Source organism: Hemibagrus wyckioides, linkage group LG23, assembly GCF_019097595.1.
Source record: "Hemibagrus wyckioides isolate EC202008001 linkage group LG23, SWU_Hwy_1.0, whole genome shotgun sequence".
NCBI lineage: Eukaryota > Metazoa > Chordata > Actinopteri > Siluriformes > Bagridae > Hemibagrus > Hemibagrus wyckioides.
The window spans coordinates 16330339-16357326 of NC_080732.1; the positions used below are offsets into that span (position 1 = coordinate 16330339).

The following is a 26988-nucleotide window of genomic DNA, read 5'->3' on the forward strand; positions in this document are numbered from 1 at the left end:
CTCCGACTCACTTGCAAACATTTTGCACAGAACTCCGGGTCTTAGAGAAGTACACGAGGCCCTTTAAACAACATAGCACATATATAACAACATATATTCGGATATCGGTGGAAGAAAAGGCTGATGATTCTAATTACCCCAACGCAATCAGTGCTGTTCTAGAAAAAAAATATCCTTCAGTAAGATAAATGGTTCCATAATCTTAGAATCAACCACCTATATTTTTATTCTGTATAAAACCTTCTCGGAAGTGTTTTTGGGATTGTTGTATTATTCTTGGAAATGTTGAGTATGTTGTGATTGTCAGGAGTGGTTTTGGTATTGTTGCTGGTGAGTGGTTTTGTTGTTGGATTATCGGGATTGTTTTGGGGATTGTTGTTGGTGTCATTGTTGGGATTGTTGTAGGGATTTTCAGAAATGTTGCTGGTATCATTGTTGGGAGTGTTGTAGGGATTTTCTGGATTGTTTTGGGGATTGTTGTTGGTATCATTGCTGAGAGTGTTGGAGGGATTTTTGGGAGCGTTTTTAGGATTGTTGTCGGTATCAATGTTGGGATTTTTGGTAGTATTTTTGGGATTGTTGTTGGCATCATTGTTGGGATTTTGGGGCATGTTTTGGGGATTGTTGTTGGTATTGTTGCGACTTTTGAGAGTATTTTTGGGATTGTCATTGGTATCGTTGCTGGGAGTGTTGTAGAGATTTTTGGTTGTGTTTTTGGGATTGTTATACATATTGTTTTACAGATTGTTGTAGGGATTGTTGTTGTTGGAATTCGATGGGTTTGTAGGAATTAATGTAGGGATTGTTGCTGTTGTGTTGAAGGGATGGTTGTTGAGAGTGTTACAGAGATTGTTGGAATTATTGTAGGGATTATTGATGGTAGCGTTGTAGGGACTGTAGAGAGAAGCAACACTTCTGGGAGATTTAGCTAAGTTATTTATTGATAATCCATAGACAGGTTATGCTCATGTAATGCACTAATGATCAAACACTTCTTGTGCAAATTACACTCACTACAACAGGCGTTCATAATAAATATCAAATATTCTATTAAAATGATGTGGGGTGTGTGTTTAATTTGTGGTATGACAGCCATGCTGAAGACACTCCCATCTCTGTAATTTATAGGCTACAGAGCTACAGGAAATTTTCAGAAAGGAGTAATTAGGGACGACCTGTTTGTGTCCTTTTAGTTTTTGTTCTATATACTATGCAAGGATGCACAAAGAGTCTTTTGTGTCCAGTGAACACATAATACATATTTGTGTTCATTTTCCAGGCTATTTTCAGACTAGCGTGAGACTTTTCATGTTATTATATAATGGTCCAATTCCGAAACTGCTGGCAAAAGCTCATAAATAGGGTTCAATCTTGGTAAAAAAAAAAAGGTGGGGGGTGTATCAGTTATACCAGTTACACCATGTTATTCTCACTCTATGTCTGATGGAGACACTTTGGTTCTTTTATAAGGCCACAATGTCCTCCAGGTCTCAACAGTCCAGATCCCAGTGGAGCACCGGCATCGTTGAAGTAGCAATCTCCGTTGCTACTTGTCCATTACTCCAGCTTTAGTGCTTCCATCTCTATTTTCTCTCTCCTTACCTCTCGGTAGCACTTGCTCTGTCTCTCAAATTCAATCTTACTGTATTCTGCACTCGTCTTTCTATCTAGATTCATCTTTGGAAGTCAGGGCTGTGCAGTGCAAATACAGGTGACAGGAAGGTGTAAAGGTCCACCACTAAGAGATCTGTCAAAAAATGTGGAGAATTTAGATATCGTATCTCTCACACGATATGATTTGATTCTTCACTCATAGGTCCAAAGGGTTTTGGTTATTGATGAAATCAAAGGGCAGAGAGTGACGAGAGAAGGAGAAAAAGAAGAGTACAAGAGGTTCAGCGAGAGGAGAAAAGAAGAAAAGGAGACGAGAGGGACGTAGAGGAGAAATGGAAGTAAATGGGAAATGAAAGAGAAGAGACAGTAGCAAAGGACAAAGAAGAAATAGATATAGAGAAGAACAAATAGATGGATAGGAGGAGGAGACAGTAGAGTGCCATAGAGGTGATGGAGCACCAAACATTGTTGAACTTGTTGAACAGAACTACTTACCTCTTGTCATGACTGTGTTATTCTCTACTTTGATTTCTCTCTCTATCCCTCTCTCTTTCTCCCCCCCCCCTGCTCTCGCTCTAAAATTTACTGTGTTACCCCCCCCCCTCCATGTCTATTGTTTGGCTTGGGTAGGTGTGTAAGTGTGTAAATGCAGCCAGCTGCTGAAATATTTATTGATCTGTTTTCCTCACCGTTAGCCTTTGTACATTTCGTCTGTCTCTCCTGCTCTCCCATCAGCCTCAGACACCGATCACTGCCAGACACGGAGGAAAACGCTCTACAGCAGACCACCACGTAGAGTTTTCCGCACCATGTCATTCCACTGCACTCGTATTAAATAGGAATCGGTGGAACGGCCCCGTTGGGATTTAAAAGCGTCGGGTTCTATATAGAGCTCGATTCGCAATTTCAGCACATGTGGCTTTTAAAAAAAGTAAAACTATTTCCAATTCTGGGTCAAACAAGGGGCATGTAAAGATTATAATGAAAATCTAGAGTATCATAGTATTGCGCTTTATGGCCATATCATATCAGTGAACCATGCTTTAAAGTGTCGAAGGAACATGATGGATATAATGATTGGATGCTTGATGAAACAGCAGGAAAAGGAACACAGTGTTGTTATGATGGATCCTTCATGCATTTCTTTCTTAAACTACTGAAACCCGGAAGGGTTCTTAAAAGATCTGAGCTGCATATGGCTTTATTTACACCAGGCATTAAAGAGATCCTGAATATTCTATAAAAATATTACAAACATAACAGTTTTACAGTGGAACCTTGGCATAGGAATTTAAGTTCCTAAGGAGTTCTTAAGGTGAAAATTTGTATTGTGAAACAAATTTTCTCATAAGAAATTATGTAAATGCAGATAATCCGTTCCAGCCACTCAAAAATATTACCTATATTACCAATACGTAGCGAATGTAAACTGTATGGCTGTGGCTGTAACTGTAAAAACTGACCCAAGTCAAGCATTCCATGTCAAGGCCCCTCACAGGAAGTCGTGCCACCAAGCTTGGGCTAAAAATAGAACAGACCGCCCACACCACCAATCTCTCAATAAAAAACGCCTGAAAAATCACCTAGCTTTTGAACGCATGCTGATGGCAATGTTGGTATCGTGGGTTGACTCTTTCCAAACAGCTTTCACTGACTGAAAAAAACTCACTTCGTTTGGATTTCCACTGACGCAAACAAGTTTTCAACGCCTCCTGGGTGTACACCGAGGTTCGGTTCGGTTCATTTGTATATCGAAAATGCTTCGTATGTTGATGCAAATTTCTTGCAAAATTAGATAGATAGATAGATAGATAGATAGATAGATAGATAGATAGATAGATAGATAGATAGATAGATACTTTATTGATCCTGAAGGAAATTCCATAGATGAAAATATTTATGCTTGCTCAAAATTTGCACAGCATTTTTCAAACATTTGAGAAAGAAAGACGGCAAAATCATCACTGTCACTGGTGAGATTGATGCTGATGCACAATTTAGCCCCGCCCACTTTTCATAGAAACATTTTTTGTTCTTGTTGATCTTTCGGCTGCTCCCTACGTGCATGAGGGGTCGCCACAGTGGACCAACTGGTCCGCACAACAACTTGGCACAGGTTTTACGCCGGACACCCTTCCTGATGCAACCCTCCCATTTTATTCGGGTTTGGGACCGGCACTACATCCAGTGGCTGGGGTGGGGGCAATGGCTGGGACTCAAACCCAGGCCTTCCACATGGTAGGCGAGAAACCTACCACTGAGCCACCAGCACCCTCTCATAGAAGCATTTTTTGCGATGTGAAAAAATGGAACTGAGAGAAAAAATCATCAGAAATTTTTCCACCCTCAAACATCAGTCCTCACATTGAGGCTTGAAAGAGATAATGTGTCTAATCTTCAAAGTAAACAGTGACATCAAACCCATTTCTGCTCTCTGAGATGCCCCAAGTGCTGGTTCATAAAATTAAAATTCATAAAATTGATCTTGAACCACTAAAATTCTGTGTAAGGTTATCCCAACAAAGGGAAAAACAAACATCTCACACTGAAAGCCAACAGAGTCCTGACTTTGTCCTGAATTTTAAATCAGACTTGAGGCCAGATAAAAATTTATTTGTTCACACTGAGAGAAAAAGTCGATTGAAAAGTGTTGAAATATTTTTGTGAATGTTTTTGGGATTTGTTGTTGGTATTGTTGCTGGGAGTGTTGTAGGGATTTTTGGGATTGTTGTTGGTATTGTTCTTGGAAGTGTTTTTGGAGGGATTTTTGGGAATGGTTTTGGGATTGTTGTTATCATTGCTGGGAATGTTGTAGGGATTTTTGGGAATGGTTTTGGGATTGTTGTTATCATTGCTGGGAATGTTGTAGGGATTTTTGGGAATGGTTTTGGGATTGTTGTTATCATTGCTGGGAATGTTGTAGGGATTTTTGGGAATGTTGGGATTGTTGCTGGTATCATTGCTGGGAATGTTGTAGGGATTTTTGGGAATGTTGGGATTGTTGTTGGTATCATTGCTGGGAATGTTGTAGGGATTTTTGGGAATGTTGGGATTGTTGCTGGTATCATTGCTGGGAATGTTGTAGGGATTTTTGGGAATGTTGGGATTGTTGTTGGTATCATTGCTGGGAATGTTGTAGGGATTTTTGGGAATGGTTTTGGGATTGTTGTTATCATTGCTGGGAATGTGGTAGGGATTTTTGGGAATGTTGGGATTGTTGTTGGTATCATTGCTGGGAATGTTGTAGGGATTTTTGGGAATGTTGGGATTGTTGTTGGTATCATTGCTGGGAATGTTGTAGGGATTTTTGGGAATGTTGGGATTGTTGTTGTTATCATTGCTGGGAATGTTGTAGGGATTTTTGGGAATGTTGGGATTGTTGTCGTTATCATTGCTGGGAATGTTGTAGGGATTTTTGGGAATGTTTTTGGGATTGTTGTTGGTATCGTTCCTGGGAGTGTTTTATGGATTTTTGGGAATGTTGGGATTGTTGTTGTTATCATTGCTGGAATGTTGTAGGGATTTTTAGGAATGTTTTTGGGATTGTTGTTGGTATCGTTCCTGGGAGTGTTTTGGGGGGGATTTTCAGGAATGATTTTGGGATTGTTGTTAGTATCATTGCTGGAAGTGTTATAGAGATTTTTGGGAATGTTTTTGGGGATTGTTTTTGGAATCATTGCAGGGAGTTTTATAGAGATTTTTGGGAATGTTTGTGGTATTTTTGGGAATGGTTTTGGGATTGATGTACAGATTGTTGTAGGGATTATTGCTGGACGTGTTTTAGGTGCTTGTTGCTGGAATTCTTTGGAAATGTAGAAATGAGTTAAAGGGATTGTTGTTGGAAGTATTATGGAGATTGTTAGAATTAACATTATTGCTGGGAGTGTTGTAGGGACTATAGAGAGAAGCAACACTTCTGGGAGATCTATTTAAGTTATTTATTGATAATCCATTGACATGTTATGGTCATGTTACGTACTAATGATCAAACACTTCTTACACACTACAACAGGCGTTCATAATAAATATTAAATATTGTATTAAAATGATGTAGTGACTTTGTCCAAATATTGAATCAGACTTATGGCCAGATAACGTATTTGTTTATAATGAGAGAAAATGTCTGATAAGTCGATTGAAGTCTGTTGAAACCTCCCAGCTTAAGAGTCCTGGGTTTGATCCAGAGCTCAGATTTTCAGATCCTTGTGTGGGTTTCCTTCAGATTCTCCAGTTTCCTCCCACTTCACAAAAACCTTCCAGTAGGTGGACTGTGTACATTGAATTACCACTAGTTGTGTGTGTGTCCTCCAGCGTTCCTAGGATAGTCCCTGGATCCACCTCAACCCTGATCATGATAAAGTGTTTACTGAAGATGAACGTCTATAAGAAGTTCCAGATTGAGCGTGAAGCCTCATTTACTTTTCATTTACTCCAAACTAATTTAAAACTGTGCCAACTCACATAACACAAAGTACTTTTTCTTGCATCATGATCCATGATGTTGCTTTGATTTCGCTGTTCAGATATAAGGATGAGTTATTTTGTTTAGATTTACAATAAACAAAACATGCCTGGAACACCCACATACGTATCCTCACACTCGTGTTGTGGGTCTGAAGCTCTGGAGTTGGCAAGATGTCAGATTTTATTAAACATCAGCAGGATGACGTGACGAGGGGGGAACAAAAGGGAAGAACAGCGAATCAGATGGCTTCACCCTGGAGGGAAGGGCAGAGAGCAAAGAGAGAAGGAGAAAGAAATGAAAGAGAAGAGTACAAGAGGTTCAGCGAGATGAAGAGAAGAGAGGGATGTAAAGAAAAATGGGAAATGTAAGAGAAGAGACAGTAACAAAGGGCTGAAAAGGGTGAAGAAATAGAGAAGAACAAATAGATGGATAGGAGAAGGAAACAAGAGAAGAGTAGAGAAATAAGAAAAGAAAAATGAGGATGTCCAGGGAGAATGGAGTGAAAGAATACGAGGAGAGGTGATAGAATAAGAAGGAAAGAGGACAGAAGAGCATAGAAGAGAAGAGAGAAGGAAAGGGGGGAATGGAAGTGGAGAGAGGGGATAAAAAAAAGAAGAAAAGGAGAAGAGAGGGACGCAAAAGAGAAATGGCAGAAAATGGGAAGTGAAGAGACAATAGCAAAAAAAAAGAGGAAGAAGAAATAGAGAAGAACAAAACAGATGGATAGGAGGAGGAGGAGGAGACAAGAGGACAGAGATGAGAAATGAAAATATAGAAGAAGAAATTAAAAGGGGATACGTGAACAAAGGAAAGGAGGATGTCCAGGGAGATAGGGGTCAAACAATACGAGGAGAGGTGAAAGAAGAAAAGTAGAAAAGAAGGTAAAAGAGAAAAAAAGGTGGTAAAGCATAAAAGGACAGGAGAAGGTGAGAAGAAAGAATAAACGGAGAGGAAAAAAGAGGAAAAATGAGAAGGAAAAGGGGGAATGAACATGGGGAGAGAGAGGATAAGAATGAAGAAAAGAGGAGGAAAAGGGGGAATAAAAGTGGAAAGAGAGAGAGAGAGAGAGAGAGAGAGAGCGAGAGAGAGGATAAAAAAGGAGGAAAAGGGGTAATGAAAGTGGAGAGAGAGGATAAAAATGAAGAAAAGAGAAGAAAAAGGGGGAATGAAAGTAGAGAGAGAGAGGATAAAAATGTAGAAATAAGAAGAAAAAGGGGGAATGAAAGGGGAGAGGAGATAGAGGAGGAAGAGGAGAGGGAAAGAGGAATGTACTGTAGACATAGGAGAAGAGAAAGAGCAGAAAAGACGGGGATGAAAGGGATAAAAATAAAAGAAAGCGGTAAGAAGAGAAGGACTGAAGGAAAAGAAAGGAAAGGGGGGATTACGAAAGAAAGGAGTCAAGAGGGTGTAAAAAAGTGACAGGAGGAAAGAGAGAAGAGGAGAGCGGAGAGAAATTAAACGTGAGACGTGAGTGAACGGGGGATGAACAGAAAGACTAAAGGAAGAAAACAAAGTGGCAGAGGATGACAGCGAGAAAGAATAGATGAAGAGGAAGAAGAGAGCCCACGTGTCTGTTCTCTACAGCTGTGCTGAAGTCTCTCAGCTGTTAAATCACACAAATTAAAATGTATACGCAATACATCACTCCGAAAAGTCAGAAACGAGCTCATTAAAGCCGAATCACTTAAACGCACACAAGTCATTATCCTGATTGAGCCGAGGTAAAAGTTTACGACGCGACCAGCCGATTACACCCGAGTCCTTCTTCTTCTTTCACGCTTGTGAAAGTGGTAAATAATATTCCTCCTCTTCGGCACGCAGGAAACTTTTAAACGAGCTCGACACGTGAAGCGCAGCTCTGCTCGGACGTCACCGCTGTAAATCCACAGACGGGGTTCGTTCTTCAGACGCAAATTAAGACTGGGGAGGATTTACTGCGCCGGCGGAAATTAGTGGCTAGAAATTAGACCCGAGGTTGCGGAAAACTAAACAGACCATTAGAGGATGGGAACAGCAGTTAAATTCTAGAGATGAAGTTAAAAAGGAAAAAAATAAAACGTACGTTTCTTCAAACGGGTTTTCAGGATGATTAGGCTTCCATCTTCTGCACTTGTTTGCAAAAAAAATTATAGCGCCATTTTAGGAAGAGCTGACATCGTTTCCCGTGTATCTTTCAAAGGTTATTTTGAAGTAATGACTCGCGTAGCAAAGGAGGAAAAAAAAGTAAAAGGAGAAGATGATGAAGAAGAAGCACAATTAGCTGAAGTTTAAGTACGTTGTTTAATTACATGAATACTAGCTAGCTAAAGTTCGTCCCGTTTGATGTAGATAACGTTAACTAGCAAGCACTGAATGATTTGTTTCTCCTGAACGATTCATATTTCTTGAACGATTCATATATTTTTGACGATTCGCACCTCCTGAATGATTTATATCTCCTGAACGATTGTATTTCCTGAATGATTTGTATCTCCTGAAGGATTCGTATATCCTGAACAATTCATATCTCCTGAACGATTCGTATATCCTGAACAATTCATATCTCCTGAATGATTCTGATCTCCTGAATGATTCATATCACCAGTACGATTCAAATCACCTTAACAATTCAAATCGCCGGAATTATTCATGTGTCCTGAATGATTTGTACCCCTGAACGATTCATATCTCTTGAATGATTCATATCTTCTTAACGATTCCTACCTCCTGAACCAGTCGTACCACCTTAACAATTGTATCTCCTTAATGATTCGTATGCCATTTTACGATACATACCTCCTTAACAATTGCATCTCTTGAATGATTAGTGTCTCCTGAACGATTCATATTGCCTGATTGATTCTTATCTATTGAATGATTCTCATCTCCTGAACGATTCGTAGCTCCTGAACATTTCATATCTCCTAAATGATTCATATCTCCTGAACGAATCATACCTCCTTAACAACTGTATCTCTTGAATGATTTGTATCACCTAAACGATTCATATCTACTGAATGATTCTTATCACCTGAACGATTCTTATCTACTGAACGATTCATATCTCCTGAATGATTCATATCTCCCGAGTTTGATGTTTTCTGAAACACAGCATTGCCCAGCATGTCTAAATTACATCTCAAGGACTTCTATCAAGGAGGAAATATCTTTTAGACCCTCCATAAATGCCTGCCACGTCATTACTGAAATGCTGTTGGCACTTGTGTGACAAATGGTCTGGCGATCCTGTGAAGGCTTGTTTTATCCAATACATTTTTATAAATACATTTTGTTTCTTTCACCCTTTTATACGATACTGACATAGACAGTGAAAATAAAGGTTAATATGGTGGTATGAATGCAGCACTAAGTCTCCCTCTAACTAGCGTTAGAGCGATTTGGACAGTCTGTCTTTGTGTAAGTGCGACTCAACAATAAACAGCACGACATAATAGATGCAAAATAGGAAGTGATTAGAAACATCGCATGAAATATAAATGACGCTAAAAGATTATGGAAGCATAGCATAACGTTAATAGCTGTCTGGAATATAGAGCACCAACATAAGGACTTTCTCCAACAAAGAACTTCTGGAAGTTGCTCCAAGTGTGTGAGTCTCTGCCAAATGCTGTGAATGGAAATAGGAATATAAATGTACTGCTGTGCAGATAAAGCAAAGCAATGCAGTAAAATGTGTACCTTTTTTTCTGTTCTGTAGCGCTATACTTGTGCCTCATTTATCAAACTGTATACGAACAAATGTATTCATAAAGCATTCCAAGGAGCACTTACACAAGAAATGTGGAACACATGAAAATCCTGTTACTCTGGAAAAACTTTCACATCTGACATTCCACTCATGTCCATGTCCATGAGGATCGGCACTGATCTGGTGAAATATCTCACATTTAACTTGAAAGAAAGCAATCTGAAACCACCCCTAAATTAAGTCAAATTAGACTAAGCATTCATTCAGAACAAAAGTAATGGCACCCTATGAATAGAGGAACGGATTGTGTGGCTGTGGTAGCCGAGCTGAATTACTGGACGATTTAGAGAATGCCTCAAATAAGAACATCTCTTTCATCATTTAGTCATTTTGATAGATTTAGCTTTGTGAGTTTTGTCTTTTATTTTCATAGGTGTCGTAAATATAAATTGGCTGATTTGCATTCATCAACATACAGGCTTGAGTAGAAATGAAATCAGCAAACTTTTATAAATCTGAGATTTAAGTTTCTTATTATTATTATTTCGGCTTTTCCCTTCAGGGGTCTCCACAGCGAATCATCTCTCTCCACCTATCCCTATCTTCTGCATCCTCAACACTTGCACCCACTAGCTTCATATCCTCATTTATTACATCCATATACCTCCTCTTTGACCTTCCTCTTTGCCTCCTGCCTGGCAGCTCCATGTCCAACATTCTCCTACCAATATACTCACTCTCCCTCCTCTGGACATGTCCAAACCATCTTAATTACATCTTCCTAACTTCGTCCCCCAAACGTCCAACATGAGCTGTCCCTCTGATGTACTCGTTCCTAATTCTGTCCAACCGTGTCACTCCCAAAGAGAACCTCTGCTACCTCCAGCTCTGACTCCTGTCTCTTCCTCAGTGACACTGTCTCTAAACCATACAGCATGGCCGGTCTCACCACTGTCCTGTACAGATTTTACAGAGTTTACACCAATTTACTAAAAACGCTGATCACAGTGTCTTTGTCAAATTGCAAGATCTTAAAAACCACCAATGGACTTAAGTAAAAATTCACCAGTTTGAACTTCTTTCTGGTGAACGATTGGGTCATCGATTGGTCAAGGATGTCTCCGTCCTGTGTGTGTGGTGTTTGCATGTTCTTCCTGTGTTTCAGGGTTTCCTCAGTGTTCCTCTGGTTTCTTTCCCCAGTCCAAAGACATGCAGTGTATACTGATTGGCATCTGCCATTACAGTCTGTCTGTAGTGTCTAATTGTGCACTGTGATGGAGTGGCACCCTGTCCGGAGTGTCCCCCGTGTCCCCTGAGGTTTAGAGGATGAACGAATGGATGGAAATCAAGTACTGTTCCCAAGACTGCTTGTTACCACAAGAGGAATATGACTTTACCCCACTATTCAGTGTTCTTACATGCGGTTTTAGACACAGCCTTTAAATCAGCAGCTCTTTGAAACTGAGTAACATCTGGACTCTTTGTTGTGTTACCAGGTTTCACCATTAGAGATATCTAGGACAGGTTTAAAACCCAACTGTCTCCATTTCAAGTGCTGTGTTATATAATGTCAAATAAAAATAAAATTAGGTTTTGATCCATCTGTGATTAAACGAAACCAGCTCTTGGAAGCGCCCTCAGACATTCCATTCCATTGCCTTACATGTACATGTGCATATTTAAAAAAAAAAAAAAAAAAGAAAGAAAACGAAAATTATGCTCATGACATTTTCATCTGTTAATGAGCTCATTATTCATGCCGTTATGAACTCGGCCATTTTGAAGCACAGGCTACCTGTGGGATCTGCGCTGGTGTAATAACTCAGCGTTAAAAAATGACTGCAGTGCATGCCTTTCTTCAGCCAGTACTGCGTCAAACAGCAGGGACCAGGCATCAACACACAAGCAGAGACAGACAGACACGCACACACACTCACACACACACTCACACAAGGCCACTCGTAGGGTACAGCTGGTGTTAGCACCTAAGCCTTTCGCATTGATTTGCAGCTGAGCGCCTTGTCCTGTGTAAGAAAGACGCAAAGCAAAAAAAAGAAAGACCAGTGGTCCCTTGTTCGTGTAAAGAGCACACTTCAATCTGCAGCTCTCCATCTGTATGCTAGTACACACACACACACACACACACACAAATACACGACCCCCAGAGCAAAACTATTCTCCTTCAACAGCTCAATTCGGTGTCTCGGTACAACCTTATAGAGCGAGAATTTTTCCCTAGGTCCACGACTTATTACGTTCTCCCTATATGAGATTAACTATTGATAAGAGATCGATGGAGGCTATTTGCAGCGCGGCTGCGGCGTCTGGTAAATATATAGATGTTCTCTCCCGGTGCTGGGTGCCCTCAGCTCTTTTATTGACTTGCACGAGCCCCCTTTCGCCAGTGGAATCTTTTTTAAAATTCATCTTGCTGCCGGCGCCAAAACAAGTCCGTGTGCAATTGTGGGCACGTTCTAGATTTCTATACGTGTATGAGAATATACCTCATGGTGAGTGTGAGATGAGAGGCGTGTGGGTAAACACATTTCCGTGCATGTGCCATCCTCTCATTTCCCTCCCATCGCTCATTTCCACCTCACTCCGTGACCACCTAAACGATCGCTCTACTAAATAAAACATAGCTGTCTTTTCACTTTTATTCACAGTGAGTCCTTAAGCTCATGCGCATATTCATGTACCGAACAAAAGGGAGAACGGAGGAGGAAGCGGGTAGTATTACAGTAATTAAACACGGCGGACGAACTCGTCCCACGCCACCAGCGACCCAAATTCAGTCCCATTTTTTCTAATCACTGAAGACTTATAATGACTGTAATTATAGTAATGAATAATCATTGCACCATGATCTTCGCTTATTGTCCTGGATCTAATTGCAAAGCGAGTGGTCAGGATATAATGAGATGCGAGAGTCAGATGGGTATTCGCTGAGGTATATCTCTCAGGCAAGGTGTCAGTGACCTCAAGGTGAGCTCAAGGTCACAGATAAAAGCAGAATATTTGATGCTGGAGGTGGAGATTCCCAGTTAGTTCGTTCTCCGCGCTCGGGTGATTTCAGGGATTTCTCCACGCACACGGCGAGGACGTTTTTCCTTCGCGTTTTACAAACATGTTTTCAGCTCTGCACAACCCTCATGTGCCGTCTTAAAGCCAACCAAAGAGCCAGCGAATCAAAATTTTGGGTTATTTTGGGTTCTTCATTTTATACATGAGAAATATAATTTGGTTCTTAAAATATTGGCACCCTTTGCAAAAAGGAGACATTATACCATATACAGAGTAAAATAGTCTAAAGTAATTATTAAACAATTATTATATTATAATTACATAATTATTACCATTTAAATAATTCTTAGAGTTTGAATCTGTTTTGTGTATCCAGCATTTATTTTCGTTGGTCAGTCCAAATCTCTAGAACACACAGGATTTCTGTACTACTACAGCTTGGTCCCTTGGCTCAGTTTAACAAAAAGAACATTTGTTTCCATGATAAATCACTTTCTATCTGGAATCAAATCAAACCACATGATTCACACATATAGTATTAGTCTGTTTGGAAAATCTGAATCAGAGCTGAATTTATAATTATTTTTGCTGTTTAGTTTTGTTTCGTTTCACGCTGCATGGATTAAACAGATCAAAAAAAGTGGATGGTTGTGTAGGGCTGAAAATACGTCTGAAAAAAATCATAAAAACACCTAAAAACACAGAGTCGGAGCTAAATAAAGGATTAAATAATTATATGAATAACTGGTTATTAGCTTTTTTTTTATCTTTCTTTTTCTTTTATCTGTCCAAATATCCAGAATCGCATTTCTCCAGCTCCGACCTTTGGCTCAATTCAAAACACATGACATGATTCAGCTGATTCGATTCAGACTCTAATCACTTTATTGCTGCGGTGCAATAGTTCTCAACTGCAGCAATAATTTTAGCATTCTCATCCGCCTAAAGAACTACAACGGAGGGCAAAACACAACAGGGTTCCATTCAAATGAACCAAAACGCTGTATATATGAATGCACCCTCAAGATCTCCGACTGTTTAGGATGAAGATGTGCATTCATTATGTATTGTTCCCTTGCCAAAACAGCGCCTCATATTATAACCCAGGTCTGAAAACAACGCAATCTGTTGGTCCTCCATCCAACAGGTGCAAGGAGAGGCATCCTGCCCGGGCACTGCTCTCTGCTTCGGAGAGGGTGCCAAGCACCATCCTCTGCCTCCTGCCTTGGATTTTCAAGCTGACTCGCAGTCCAAAACTGCAAAGCCGAGAAGGCGACGGCACACTCCAGATACAACGGATGAAAGATAAAGAGCACACACAAGCCAGGTCTGGAACATGACGCAGTTCAGACGGGGTGGATTCGACAGGCAAAGGGAGGGGTTGTGGGTTTAAACGAGGCGGCATCTGTTAGGGTTGGCAGCATACGCCATCCCTCCATCTCTCCATCCCTTCATCCTTCTATCGCTCTTTATCCGCCAGCCAAATTTGCAGTTCCAGTTTCCACTTGAGATGCCAGGCTGGCTAACATGTTCTACATGCGCCGACCCCACTTGTATTTTCCATATGTCATAGAAAGAAGCCATGTTATTGGTGGAACACCAAGAGACAGTCACACCAGCAGTCTAAAAGTGCAATCATACAAACAAAAAGAAATCAGGCTTCCTGAAGTATTGGCACCCTTTCAAAACAATTGGCGCCCCAACACTAATTCAGTATAAGTATAACAGTATAAGCGAACAGAATCTCCTACTGTAATCTCTAACAAGGTTGCCGAGTAACTTGGCTCCTCCATGTAAAACTCATTATTACAACCATATAGCTCCTGATACGAACAGGGGGGGGGAATCAGCTTCCTGAAGCATTGGCACCCTTTCAAAAGTATTGGCGCCCCAACACTTATACTAAAAGTATAAGCGCACAGAATCTCCTACTGTAATCTCTAACAAGGTTGCTGAAGAACTTGGATCCTCCTCCATGCAAAACACCTTATTATTACAACCATTTAGCTCCTGCTTTGTTTGCAGTCTCATTTCATAACAGTACGTGTTTCATAACAACGTGTCAGCGTTGGTCTAACGGGAGTGCTGTGACTAAACGATGAGGGAGATGCAAGAGCCAGAGACTTTGTGTACTTTCCCTTGTCACAAGTCCCACCTAAACAAACCAAACCTCAGTGCTTGAAAGCTAGATTCTGTATCTTTAATCGCTCGCAGTCTTGTTAAATTAGAAGCTATTTTGTAGTTCATCATAACTTCTGGTGATCCAGATATGCTGTGATAAGCTGTGTGGAACAGGTAGGGAACCAGCACCATTGTATTTTCGTTGTACTTCCACCCAAATTTGGTCCAAATCCCACCCACCAGCTAGCATTTCCTTGTCATATGCAGCTAATTTTACGCTCTTAAAATTCCAGCCTTGAATTCCAGTGGCATCATCAGCATTCAAACCTTAATCATTAAGAATCTCCAGACACTTTTTTGTTGCACCACTTGTAAACCTATTGAATTTTCTTTATTGTACTTCCTTAATATTTAAGATTCTTTCAAATTCTTAGCATGTATTACCTATATCTGTATATCTATATCTATTATTTATATATGTATATCTGCTAAATCACAATCACAAATCTATCAGTAAAAAAAAAATAATACTATAAATGCAATAATGAGCGTTTGCTGTATTGTTTTTTTTTTTTAGTGGGGGGCAGGAGTCAAGTCTACTCTCATGAGCCATAACGTACATATCTTGAGATTTGCACATGTGGCAGTCCAAGGAATTTTAAATTCATATTTGTCAAGAACAAAACAAGAGTACCCTGGAGAGTGAGAGCAATTTTATTTAACAGCGTCCCAATCGACCCACCATTTTTAGGATGGTAATTTTACCTGCAGGCTCTGCTTCTCTTTTCTTTTCTCTTTTCTTTTTTAAAGCAAGGAAAATAAATTCTTAAGAGCATGATGCGTTTTTTTTCCCCCCAACGTTTTCGGCGGATTTGATTCATGGAATATTTTCTTGAAATATTACAAATTAATGTAGAAAAATTTCATTTTGTCTGTCCAAGCCAACTATTCCTATTAAATTAACAAGGTGGTGTTTCTGAAGTCCTTCTATAGGTCTGTAGTTTATATGTTTAAGAGTGGCTGGTGGATTCAGTGGTATATGATATGAATACGATAGAGGCACACTATAATTGGGTTCCTTAATGGTGCCTATGTATTGACAGAACAGCCAGGTGAAAATAGAAACACTCACCGAAATATGTAAGCGGATCTAAGAGCTGTGGAACCGCTGGGGTGGTAAGAGGCCTCAAATCAATATTTATAAGGTATATCTCAAGCAACATAGAAATCACATTATGTAGCCCTCAGTTTCAGGGAACCGTTTCACTAAAATAAAAAAAGAAAAAGAAATTAAAATAAAATAAAATAAAAATCCATTAGTGCACCATGCAATTGCATGCTTATGTTTGTTTGTTTATTTATTTATTTATTTATTGATGAATACGTCGCAAGTTCTATATAGCAAGGTATATGTAAGGACTAACACAAGACCAATAAACCCCTCTTCTATCACAGCAATCAACCAACCGATTTTAGTTTCTTAATGAACGGTGAATTAACGTTGCTCTTTGTAATCATTTATAGCTACACTTAATGTTCCTTTTGTCACTCAAGTTGCAGCAGATAGATAGTCGTTATCTCGATAAGATAAAATGCAGCTTGTCATGTACCCAAGACTCTGGAAATCTCAAAGTTGTCTGTCTTAGAGACTTAAACCAGATGAAAATGCCATTGGCACTGGACACTGGAGACTCCTTCCATAAATGATGCATAATATTTGTAGATATGGAAGAAATAATAATATAATAGTTATTGGATACTGAACATTATGAGCATGCACAAATATAGTGCCTTTCTCATGGTTGGTGGACTCTCTCTCTCTATCTCTCTCTCTCTCACACACACACACACACACACACACACAAGAGAAAGTAATATTCAACATTCAACATTCTTTCTATTTTTAAGCAAGTATGTGATGATGATCATGTTAACTATTTTATACCAAACTACACTCTGACAGCTTTGATCCAAAAACGAATGATAATTTTTGGAGTCCATGCCAAACTTCTCTTAAATTCCTGGAAATATTTTAAAGATTCTGGTTTTCCAGTCAGTGATGTCATTTGTTGTTGTTGTTGTTGTTGTTGTTGTTGTTTCGGCTGCTCCCTGTTCGGGGTCACCACAGCGGATCATTTGGTCCGCGGGGTTTGATTTGGCACAGGTTTTACCGCAGATGCCCTTCCTGACGCAATTCTCCCATCTAATCCTGGCTTGAGAGTTAACTCTTCAGTAACTGGGTTAGCTCCCTGCCTGGGAATCAAACCTGGGCCAAGGCAATAAGAGCACGGGATCCTGCCACTGGACCACCAGGAGCTCAGTGTTGTCATTTGTAATGATTGTTAAATAGAAGTATTTTCACTAGACTTAAAACCTCACTATGTGTGTGTGTGTGTGTGCATTTGTACATACATATCCCTAGATACATTTGAGAACTCAGCAGAGCTGTGGTATAAGTTATATCACAAATCTCAAAGACCAGGTATATCATTTTGCTAAACTTTTGCCAGGCTACAAAGGCCATAGGCTACTACAGCTATCAATATCATATTGGCACATTGCCAAGCCACAGTTGGTCACCTCTGAATACTTTCTACTTTCTATCTTTCTACCTGGAGTGCAGGCGCCGTGTCAGGCATCAGCCAGGCGAGCGGCTTCGATGAAACCATCAATAACGTCGGCTCAGAAACGGCACGGGGAATCCACGGGTTTGAGTAATGACCATATCCCCGGGCGGTACGTAGTGCCGTCGTAATACATGTGAAAGATCACGTTCCTCTGCCTTGTATGAACCCATCGAGTAGTCACTAGACTATGCAATGCTAATGCAAGCTGACTTTTAGTCCTCGTTATAGGGATACTCCATTTTTTTCTTCTTTTTTTTTTTTGGAGCGTGTGTGCCATTACTTCTTCACACATCTAATTTCATCATGTTTCCTTATACTGACAAGACTCGTTTAGTCAGAACTCACTTACAGTTGAAGCCCAAAGGCAGCTCTTCAATATTTCAACTGTAAATCCACACAACTCCTCAATGGTGTCCTCGATTCTGATTGGTCGTCAGCGTCTTTGATAGTAGCACCACTCCAAAGTTTATATTAAGGGCACTCGCTTCTGTGGTAACAGCTAACACTGTTAATAAACAGATTAAAAATGGAATAAAGAAAGGAAGGAGTCTCCAGTGTCAGTGCTTTGTATGTTTTTCCATAAAAATCACCAAAAAGTCTTCTAACACAGAAAGGGTGTGTGTGTGTGTGTGTGTGTGTGTGTGTTTTAGTATGAAAAGCTTCCACAGAGAGAAAAAAAACCCCACAAGTCTTGTGAAGGACCAACTCTTTATAGCTGCTGTAAGGTGAGAAATGAGTAGGAACTTGTTTTGTAGATGTTCCACAACATAAAACTTAAAATTGGATTAAAAAAGACTTCTTTAATTCATTTTAAAACGTAATCACTGGCAGCTTGCTTCGGTGTAAGAGAATTAAAAACACAGTTTTAATCTTACTTTAAAGGTTTAAAGACAGACTTTGACAAGTGCCCTGAAAGAAACCAAATACAATTAAAGGTAACTGTACCAGTGACTGTCCAGGGTAATTAAAATGACTAAAATGATAGATATGGTGAAATTGTGGTCGTAAAGCAGGAATATTCCTTCAAGCAATCTGTGTGGAAGTAGACAGAAGAGAAGGTGCCTTAGAACAACCAAAGATGCTGTCGGTTAGACAGGAGAACTGTTGTTTTCTGGGATAATTAGCATTCATCGTAAAAAAAAATTAACGTATCACCAACATATGCGTTCCAAGCAAGACAGGAGGCTCAATCTGCTAAGTGCTTCCTCCTTCTCTCTCTCTCTCTCTCTCTCTCAACCCAATTGTGTTTATCTGTGCTTCACGGTCTGCTCTGACTCAGCCCCAGAGTCTGTTTTTCTGTGGGTGGTGAGAGGTCATTGCAGGTGAACTGTGTTTAGATGACACTTTTCCCCATTCTTTTACCGCAATGTACTTAAACCGTAGGAAAAATAAAGCATATTTTTTTAAATAGCAAATGGATATACAGTACATCTTGAAATGTTTACCCGCTGTGACCTCTACTGTGAGCTTTTTAACATTTTCATTCCCCAGGTACAGTAAACGTGAACAGCAGGAAGTGGTCTCGGTGAATGTGTAATGTAAATGTGTGTGTGTGTAAATATTTCTGAGTTTAAATATGCGAAGTGAGAAAAGCAGCGTTGGCTTGTGTGCTAAAGACCAGGTTGCGAGCTCAAATCGAAGGTTAGCCACTGTTGGGATTCTTAACTATACAGGTTGTATTGAATTCTGGCTTCACTTGGATGCTGCTTTGGAATAAAACATATAGTATCTGCTGAGTGACAATTATGAAATGATGAAATGGAATGAATCTGATTTAGTGTAGAGGCCGTGATATAATGCACTGGGAACATGATACGCTGAATCTGTTAGTTGATGGAAAATGGAAAACAAGATAATGAAATAATATGCACAAGATTAGTATCCATATATACTTTATTGGCAAAAGTTTTGGGACGCCTGCCTTTACATGCCCGCCCTTTGCAGCTATAACAGCTTCAACTCTTCTGGGAAGGATTTCCACAAGGTTTAGGAGTGTGTTCATGGGAAATTTTGACCATTAACAGGCACTGATGTTGGATGAGAAGGCCTGACTCACAGACTCCACTCTAATTCATCCCAAAGGTTTTCTAGGTCAGGACTCTGGGCAGTCATGTTGGAACAGGAAGGGGTCATCCCCAAACTGTTCCCACAAAGTTGGGAGCATGAAATTGTCCAAAATGTCTTGGTATGAAGCTGAAGCATTAAGAGTTCCTTTCACTGGAACTAAGGGGCCGAGCACAACCCCTGAATTCAATGATTTGCAGGGGTGTCCCAGTACTTTTGGCAATATAGTGTATTGAGTATATTGTGGCTATCTATCTATCTATCTATCTATCTATCTATCTATCTATCTATCTATCTATCTATCTATCTATCTATCTATCTATCTATCTATCTATCATGTTAGGGCATTAAGGACACAAATAATATCTTGAGTCTATTCACTGTGGCCACAAGATAATATATTGAGGCCATAAATTACTATATTGATGTCACGAGATAATTAAGCTAAGTTAGTATATTCAGGACCCAAGATAAAAATTTTTTTTAAGGGAATAAAATAATATATTGAAGCTACGAGATGATATATTAACGCCACAGGGTAATATTTTGAGGCAACAAGATAATATATCAGAGTCTATAATTATGAAGCTAATTAGATGATATATTAAGGCTACAAAGAATTTATGTTATTGTGGCCACGTCTTTGGTATCTTGTAGATCATCAGAATAAAAAACGGAATAAAAATGATTCTTGAAATAGGAAGAAGAAATTTCGAGAATTCGCTAGCCAAGGATTTGCTTGCTGTCTTGTGCTGCTAATAATGAAGTCCTCGTGCTGCGTTTTTATGTTTTATGGCACCGGCATCAGTTTTACCTTGACTTTGCCAGCAAAGTGTAGACCCTGGAAGCACACGTGTCTCAGTGCTCAAGTGCTCTCACCTGTGACATTTTCCTCTGTATTCTCGCTTCACTGCTCCATGCTCATAAATAACTTTTCTGTGCGGGACATTTGCAGCACCTTGTGCTCATTTGACCATGACCAAGACCATGCTCCCTGATTCTGCTCAGTAAAATAGTGAAATGTTCGTTCCTAGGTTCCTGTGGTCATGATGGTTCAATCATGATGGTGATTTCATTGTAAAACACAGCACTTCGTTACCAAGAAATACATTTAGATGAATTCTACATTAACGTGTGGACGCAACGTATTTAACAATCTCCAGCATGCCATGTACATGTTTCAGTACAGACTGAAGGAATTACTTCTTTTTCTGTCCCAATGTAACCTTTCCGACTCAAATCTAATGTTTACAACGCTCACATTAAGCCTGCCCTAACAGGACAGCTTGTAATTAAATGTTTTGTTTGTTTGCTTTTTTCAAACCAAATCCAGTTTTAACACATTGACATTCAATTAAATGAGCGTACAGTCGACTTTAGAATAACTTTATTTGTTTGCAGCACAAAGTGATTTTACACCATTAACATAAAAAAAAAAGACATGGTAATAAAAGGAAACCTGGAAATACAGACAGGAGGCGTAAAAAAGAAACACGAACGAACAATACAAAACAACGAAATGAGATTCAACAACAACAACAACAACAACAAATAAAAAAGAAAAAAAAAACACATAAAGCAAATCAGGACTGAACAAAAAGACTTTGGAGAGGAAATGATAAAATGATGGGATAATGATGCGATGATAATAAATGCAAGAGTGATTAAAACGGCGAGACGAGGAGGAAGTTTATGTCGCTTGCTTGTTAATGTATTTAATGAGATATTCATGAATTGCATAGATAGAGATGAACCTTGAATAGTGCTCGCTGACTATATCAGACGAGGGAAAAAATAAATTCAGGAAACAACTAAAGAGGTCTTTTAGGACAGTCTAGTGCACGATCCTCACTTGTTGCAGAAAAACAGAAAAAAGACCGTTACTTACATATATGGCTTATTAGTTGAAATTATAAACGTACAGAAAGATTGTCACTCCGGAGATTTCTGCCAACAGAACTAATTGACCATTAATGTCCAAGCTGACGTTTATTTATAGTCTTGGTGACTTGCTTTTGCTTTGGGATTCTGCGTTAAACCCATTCCATTCAATCGATTACAACTCAATAATAAATAGAATAACTTTACAACTGGTGCATCATGATGTCCAGCACCGTAACAACCCTGTAGATATTCCCCTGGAGCCTGTTTGAGACAGACTACAGTGCCCCAGCTGGTCATCCTTCTTATGATTATGAAATAGATGCAGTGGTGGACTGTGTGCTATTGACAAGAAGTCCAGCGTTTAGGGAATGTTGGGTGTTCTCGGTTTGGATTCTGATCTCGGAGACTGCCGGAGCTGGTTATTGTGTAGGAACTGGCACAATGACCAAAATTAGACGGAGGGAGGGAGGAAGTGATGTTTCTCTGATGAATAAGAATGACTCACATGACACAGCCTCAAGCAATCAGACAGTCTAATAGATTTTGACAGACTTTGGAAGGGTACAGTGTGTTGGTGGAGGACAAATGGCCTACTCTCTCGCCCCTGTCAGTCGCTGTGACGCTAGCCAATCACGTGCCTGAATCTCTGAACTCGTGTAGATACCACTTACGATTCCCTGTGATGAACATGGCAGCTCATGTTGCATGTTTTGGAAGGACAATGAATAAATGTAATGACTTACATAACCCAACCTGGAGCAACTGCTACACTGAAGCAGATGGCTGAACATGCTCCACACATAATAATTACTGTGAACGTTCCCAGTAATTTCCCAGGTTCATATATAAACGGATGAATATTAGAGACAATCGAAACTCCTTCATGCTCGTGGAGATGGACTGCAGTGCCTGATCATCTGCATGTCCTTCACACCATCTAATGATAAAACGATCTATGACATTAAAGCATTTAGGCTTGTCAAATAAATAGAGTTTAGACCTAAACTATACAGCCGCCATTTTAGTGCATTGTTCTGTGAACATAAAATACGTTACTGTGGAAAACAAAGTTAATGACTGACGTTAAAAAAGCGCTCAAACGGCCTTGCTGTCAAGTGGGCGTGATTTACAAAATAAATAAATAAATGGGCGTGGCTTGACAGCTAAGAAACAAACAGCCCTCACCGGGACTGATCACCTTATTACTTATAAGTTTTTTTTTTCTGTTTAGATAAGGCGGAATCCTTTTACGCACCGGCTTCGTGCAGTATGTTTGAGAATCCTAAACAAATGGGGAGGAAAAAAAGTTAAATGTGCTCAAGAATGTAAAAAATCTCGGCATACAGACGGAGCGCGCATTAGTATGCGACTGGAGAAGCGCACGAGCAGAAGCAGAGCGCGAGGCGAGACGCGCACCAGAGAGAGAGAGAGAGAGAGAGAGAGAGAGAGAAAGCGGGGACATTCGGTATTTCCAGCACGCGATCCTTTGCGACTTACCTTCAGGCAGCAGTGCCAGCAGCAAAGCAGTGAAGATTGAGATCGCGCGGCTCATGTTTACGAGTTTCAATCGCTGTGTCGCTCCTCGAGCACCGTGATGCAATTCAGCAGGTTGTCCTTATGTTTGTTTGTTTTTCTTCAAAAGAGAGAGAGAGAGAGACAGAAAACGCATAGAGCGCACAGCACGCGCTCTTCCTCTGCTCTTGTTTACTACAGATGTTCCAGAAAAAAAATGTCTTAGATGCGAAATTTTAGAGGTTCTTGTTGTCTCCTCCTCGTGCCTTTTCCCTCTCCTCCTCGCTCCAAAGTGACCCCTCAGGAGAAAAGCGACCGACGGGCACGCAAATATCCCTCACGCAAAGAGCATCCCCGCACGCGCCCGACTGGACCAGACGAAGTGATGAAGTGAAAAAGAAGGGCTTATCGCGGAGCGCGCGCGCACTCGCTGGTGTATCTCCCCCTCCGGATTCTCTCTCTCGGAATGCGGCGCGAGCGAGCGGATCAGCGCGACACTACGCGCATAGTTAGCGCGAGGCAGAGACTAGAGCGGAGCCCGCACGAGCTCTGATTGGCAGCTCGAGGAGGGAAAGCGGCCGGCCAGTTCCAAGCGGGGGCGGGGCTCAGGGGAGGAGAGATGGCCAATCACAGGGCGGGAGGGGCGGGGTGAAGTCAGGAGCTGAACAGAATATTAAAGTGATTTATAGGGAAAGTGTGCAGGTACTGCGGTATTCCTCCTCGTGACAGTGTGTACAGGAGAAACACCGTGCACGCGACATGACATGTGGTAGGTTAGAATTTTTGGAAAAAATAAGCTAAATAAAGACAATAATGAAAAGTAGACATTCTACATATAAGAGATTTGATCAAAATAAAAGTAAAAATATGAAAAGAATTATAAAATAAAAATTGGTGCCGAAACCCGGGACAAGGCTCAACAGCCTTGCCTGGGACCGTGTGCCTAATGGGCTAGAAACATATATAAACATAAAATAAATACATGGGGAAAAAAAATCAAATATGCAAATTAGAGATGACACTTATCCAAAACCTTAAATTTCAATAAAAAAAAAACTATAACAAATAATTTATCCTGCAATAATTTCTGGATTAAACTGCACGCGCTGTAGTAAACTACTTTGCTTCAAACCTACTCAGATATTGTTAAATAATAAAAAGGCATTCTGATGATTATTTTATACTATTATTTCATACTATTTTTATTTGATGTGAATTTTTATTTGACATCATTGCAACAAGTTAGTTTTGGATAGCAAGATTTTTCCTTTCTTTAAAAATTTTTTTTTGAATATTATTTATTTATTTACATTACAACCTTATCTTTTCTGATCCCTTGAGTATCAGCTGCTATCAGTACTCCAATCCTGATATATTTAAATTATTATTTTTCAACGTGAAGCAATGAAAATAAAAAGACAGGGAAATGACACTTAGCTAAAACTTAGGCAAACTGCATTTAAAAAAAAATTGGTTATGCTTTTATTTCATCATATCATTTACATTGCAAATATAATAAAAGCAATCCTAATCCACACACACACAAACACACACACACACACACACACACATATATATATATGTATGTGTGTGTGTGTGTGTGTAATCAAGTCTGTTTATAAGTAAACATTCCCAAACATCCAAATCCAGTGAAGAGAATTTGTGTCACCCTTGTGAGATGGAGTGAGTTAAAGCTGATTCAGCATAATAAGAGATTATCATGCAATGCTGTAAGTTATTTGTACGAGATGACTTCCTTATCATTTTACAACATAGGACTGAGAAGGATTCGATCCTGTTCACCGGTTTTTGAAGTTCTCCCGTGATCAAGCGTTCTGGTCTCAAATGAGTTGAACTAATATTTTAAAGGACACTGAATGTGAAGCCTTATGGTCCACTTTTAATGATTCCCACTCCTCTACCCCTAATGCCCTTGTACTTTCATCAGAACTACTCCCTCATGGCATGTTCTTCAAAATATCCAGGATGTTAGACATAACCGACATGTCTGCACGTTGCCATGTCCCTGCAAGGTCAACCGCTCAGGATGGACGGAGCTCCAGCAGGGCCGAGCCGTCTGCTTCTTCGGACAGACCGATGACACCGCAGAGGAGACGAGGGAAATCTCGCGAATGTCAATTAGCCAAAGCCTGAATGACACGTATCATGCTCATGCAGATGCTCGGCTCAGTAGATAAAAGCCGCCATGTTTTAATAGCACTTCAGAGACGTGCTTTCGGAGAACAATGGAGAATACGATGTGCATTAATTACGTTTGATTTACTGCTCGGCCCATTGAAAAGCAATTAATCAGCGAAGCATCACTGAGTATTGCATATGCATTGCTCCGGGTCTGAGCCTTTCTTTTATTGCACACCATCGTAAAATTGTTCATTGCAGTGCAACACAGAATGAAGTAGAACTTAAACTGTAAATAATTGAAACTGTACTCAGCAAGACTGATTTGTTTTGGTTTTTAAAGATTTTCTACCTAAGTGGAGTTCTTGGCGTTTTGAGATTCATGAGAATTATAAGCTATTATTGGACAGACATTACCTTCTAATGTCACAGCACTGCTCTTTATTCTGACTGGTCTGAAGAAGTTGATTAGTTTTCTATAACAGCAGATTGTGACTCTTCATGTCATCTAAAACTAATAATAAGAAGAAGAATATTTAAAAAATATTTAGTAAATAAAAAAGAAAACTATAATTATTTATATGGTGGAGGTAAAAATATTTTTAATTTTTTACATTTAGATCACAGGATGTTGTGTTTATTTTTTCTTAAATCATCAAACCTAGGAGCATATGATGTTCAAGTGTGTACAAAGCCGTGAGTATTGAGTGCAGTGTCCAGCATTGCACATTTTTCAGTCAGACACACACTTTTTACACGACACAGTGATTTGGGACGCACCTTCAGCCTTGCAGTATTTGCATCACTGTCACAGCGTCTGTCCTCGGGTTGAACTTTGCCTCGGTTACATTCACGCTGGATAAAAATCGATCCTCGAACAAATGCATGAACAAGTAAAATACAGAACATGCTTCTTCGTTATCTCATCCACAGATTTTCCCGAAACGTCTGGGATTTAATGCATCTCGTCAAACATGATGTTTTCCATGTGTTTGACGCCAAATGTATAGTTACACAACATGTGCTGAAAGCTGCAGTGGAAATCAGAAACATCTGGCTCTGATTGATCTTCATTACTTCCTTTTTGTTTTACCGTTTTGCTTAATGGATACGAGAGATTGCAGCATGTGGGTGTAATGATTGTCTGTTTATTGGCTTTTACACAAGTAGGGATCAGGACACAAGGGCACAAGATCACCATACAACCAATTTATTTTCCTCCCAACAAGCAGGTACATGCTTCGGGAAATAACACCAGAGAAACTTCAAAGGAGGACCAGGAAACCTTGGCTGTGAGGAAAATAAATTAGCATAACGTTTTTGACATTCCGACCAAAAACAAGGATTATGCAGCATATTTATATATGGTAATGTTCAGCCCTTCGAACTAGGCTCCTCAGCTCACACCCAGGTCCATGGACAGGGAAAAAAAAAAAAAACCATAACAAATGCACGTGCACCTGAAACAGGAAGAGCTCCAATCGCCTGCGGCTGGACTGCCATGATTACCCCAAGCAGTCCCAGCTGGCATGTAATCAGAGACAGACAAAAGAGCTGCACGCTAGGGAAAGAGAGTTAGATGCCGGATGGGATGTTACAGAATAAAACCGCTTACTAATCCTCTCTATGGTACACAAATGCCCCAGAGGAAATCTGTCCTCCAGCCCACCACTGAGACTTGTTACCTCAGTTTCCTGCTTTAGTAGTCACATCCTTTAAAAGTTTCACTACGTTCACACTAGTTACTGACACACTGGTAGGCATGGGGAAGTGTAAAAAGGTACACAATTTATTTGTGCTGTTGAGCAACAGAACCCAGCGTTCTTCACGCAAATGAAAAGGAATTGACA

The 26988-nt window shown here is 40.0% G+C and overlaps 1 protein-coding gene across 1 annotated transcript in view; it reads right to left on the bottom strand.

The window, feature by feature from the left end:
* Positions 1-23556, bottom strand: part of iglon5 (IgLON family member 5) — a 156370-nt gene extending 132814 nt beyond the window's left edge. Inside the window, exon 1 of the mRNA XM_058376703.1 lies at positions 22985-23556. Coding sequence (XP_058232686.1) covers positions 22985-23039 — 55 coding nt within the window. The 5' untranslated portion in view covers positions 23040-23556. The remainder of the gene's footprint in view (positions 1-22984) is intronic.
* Positions 23557-26988: the final 3432 nt, after the last annotated feature.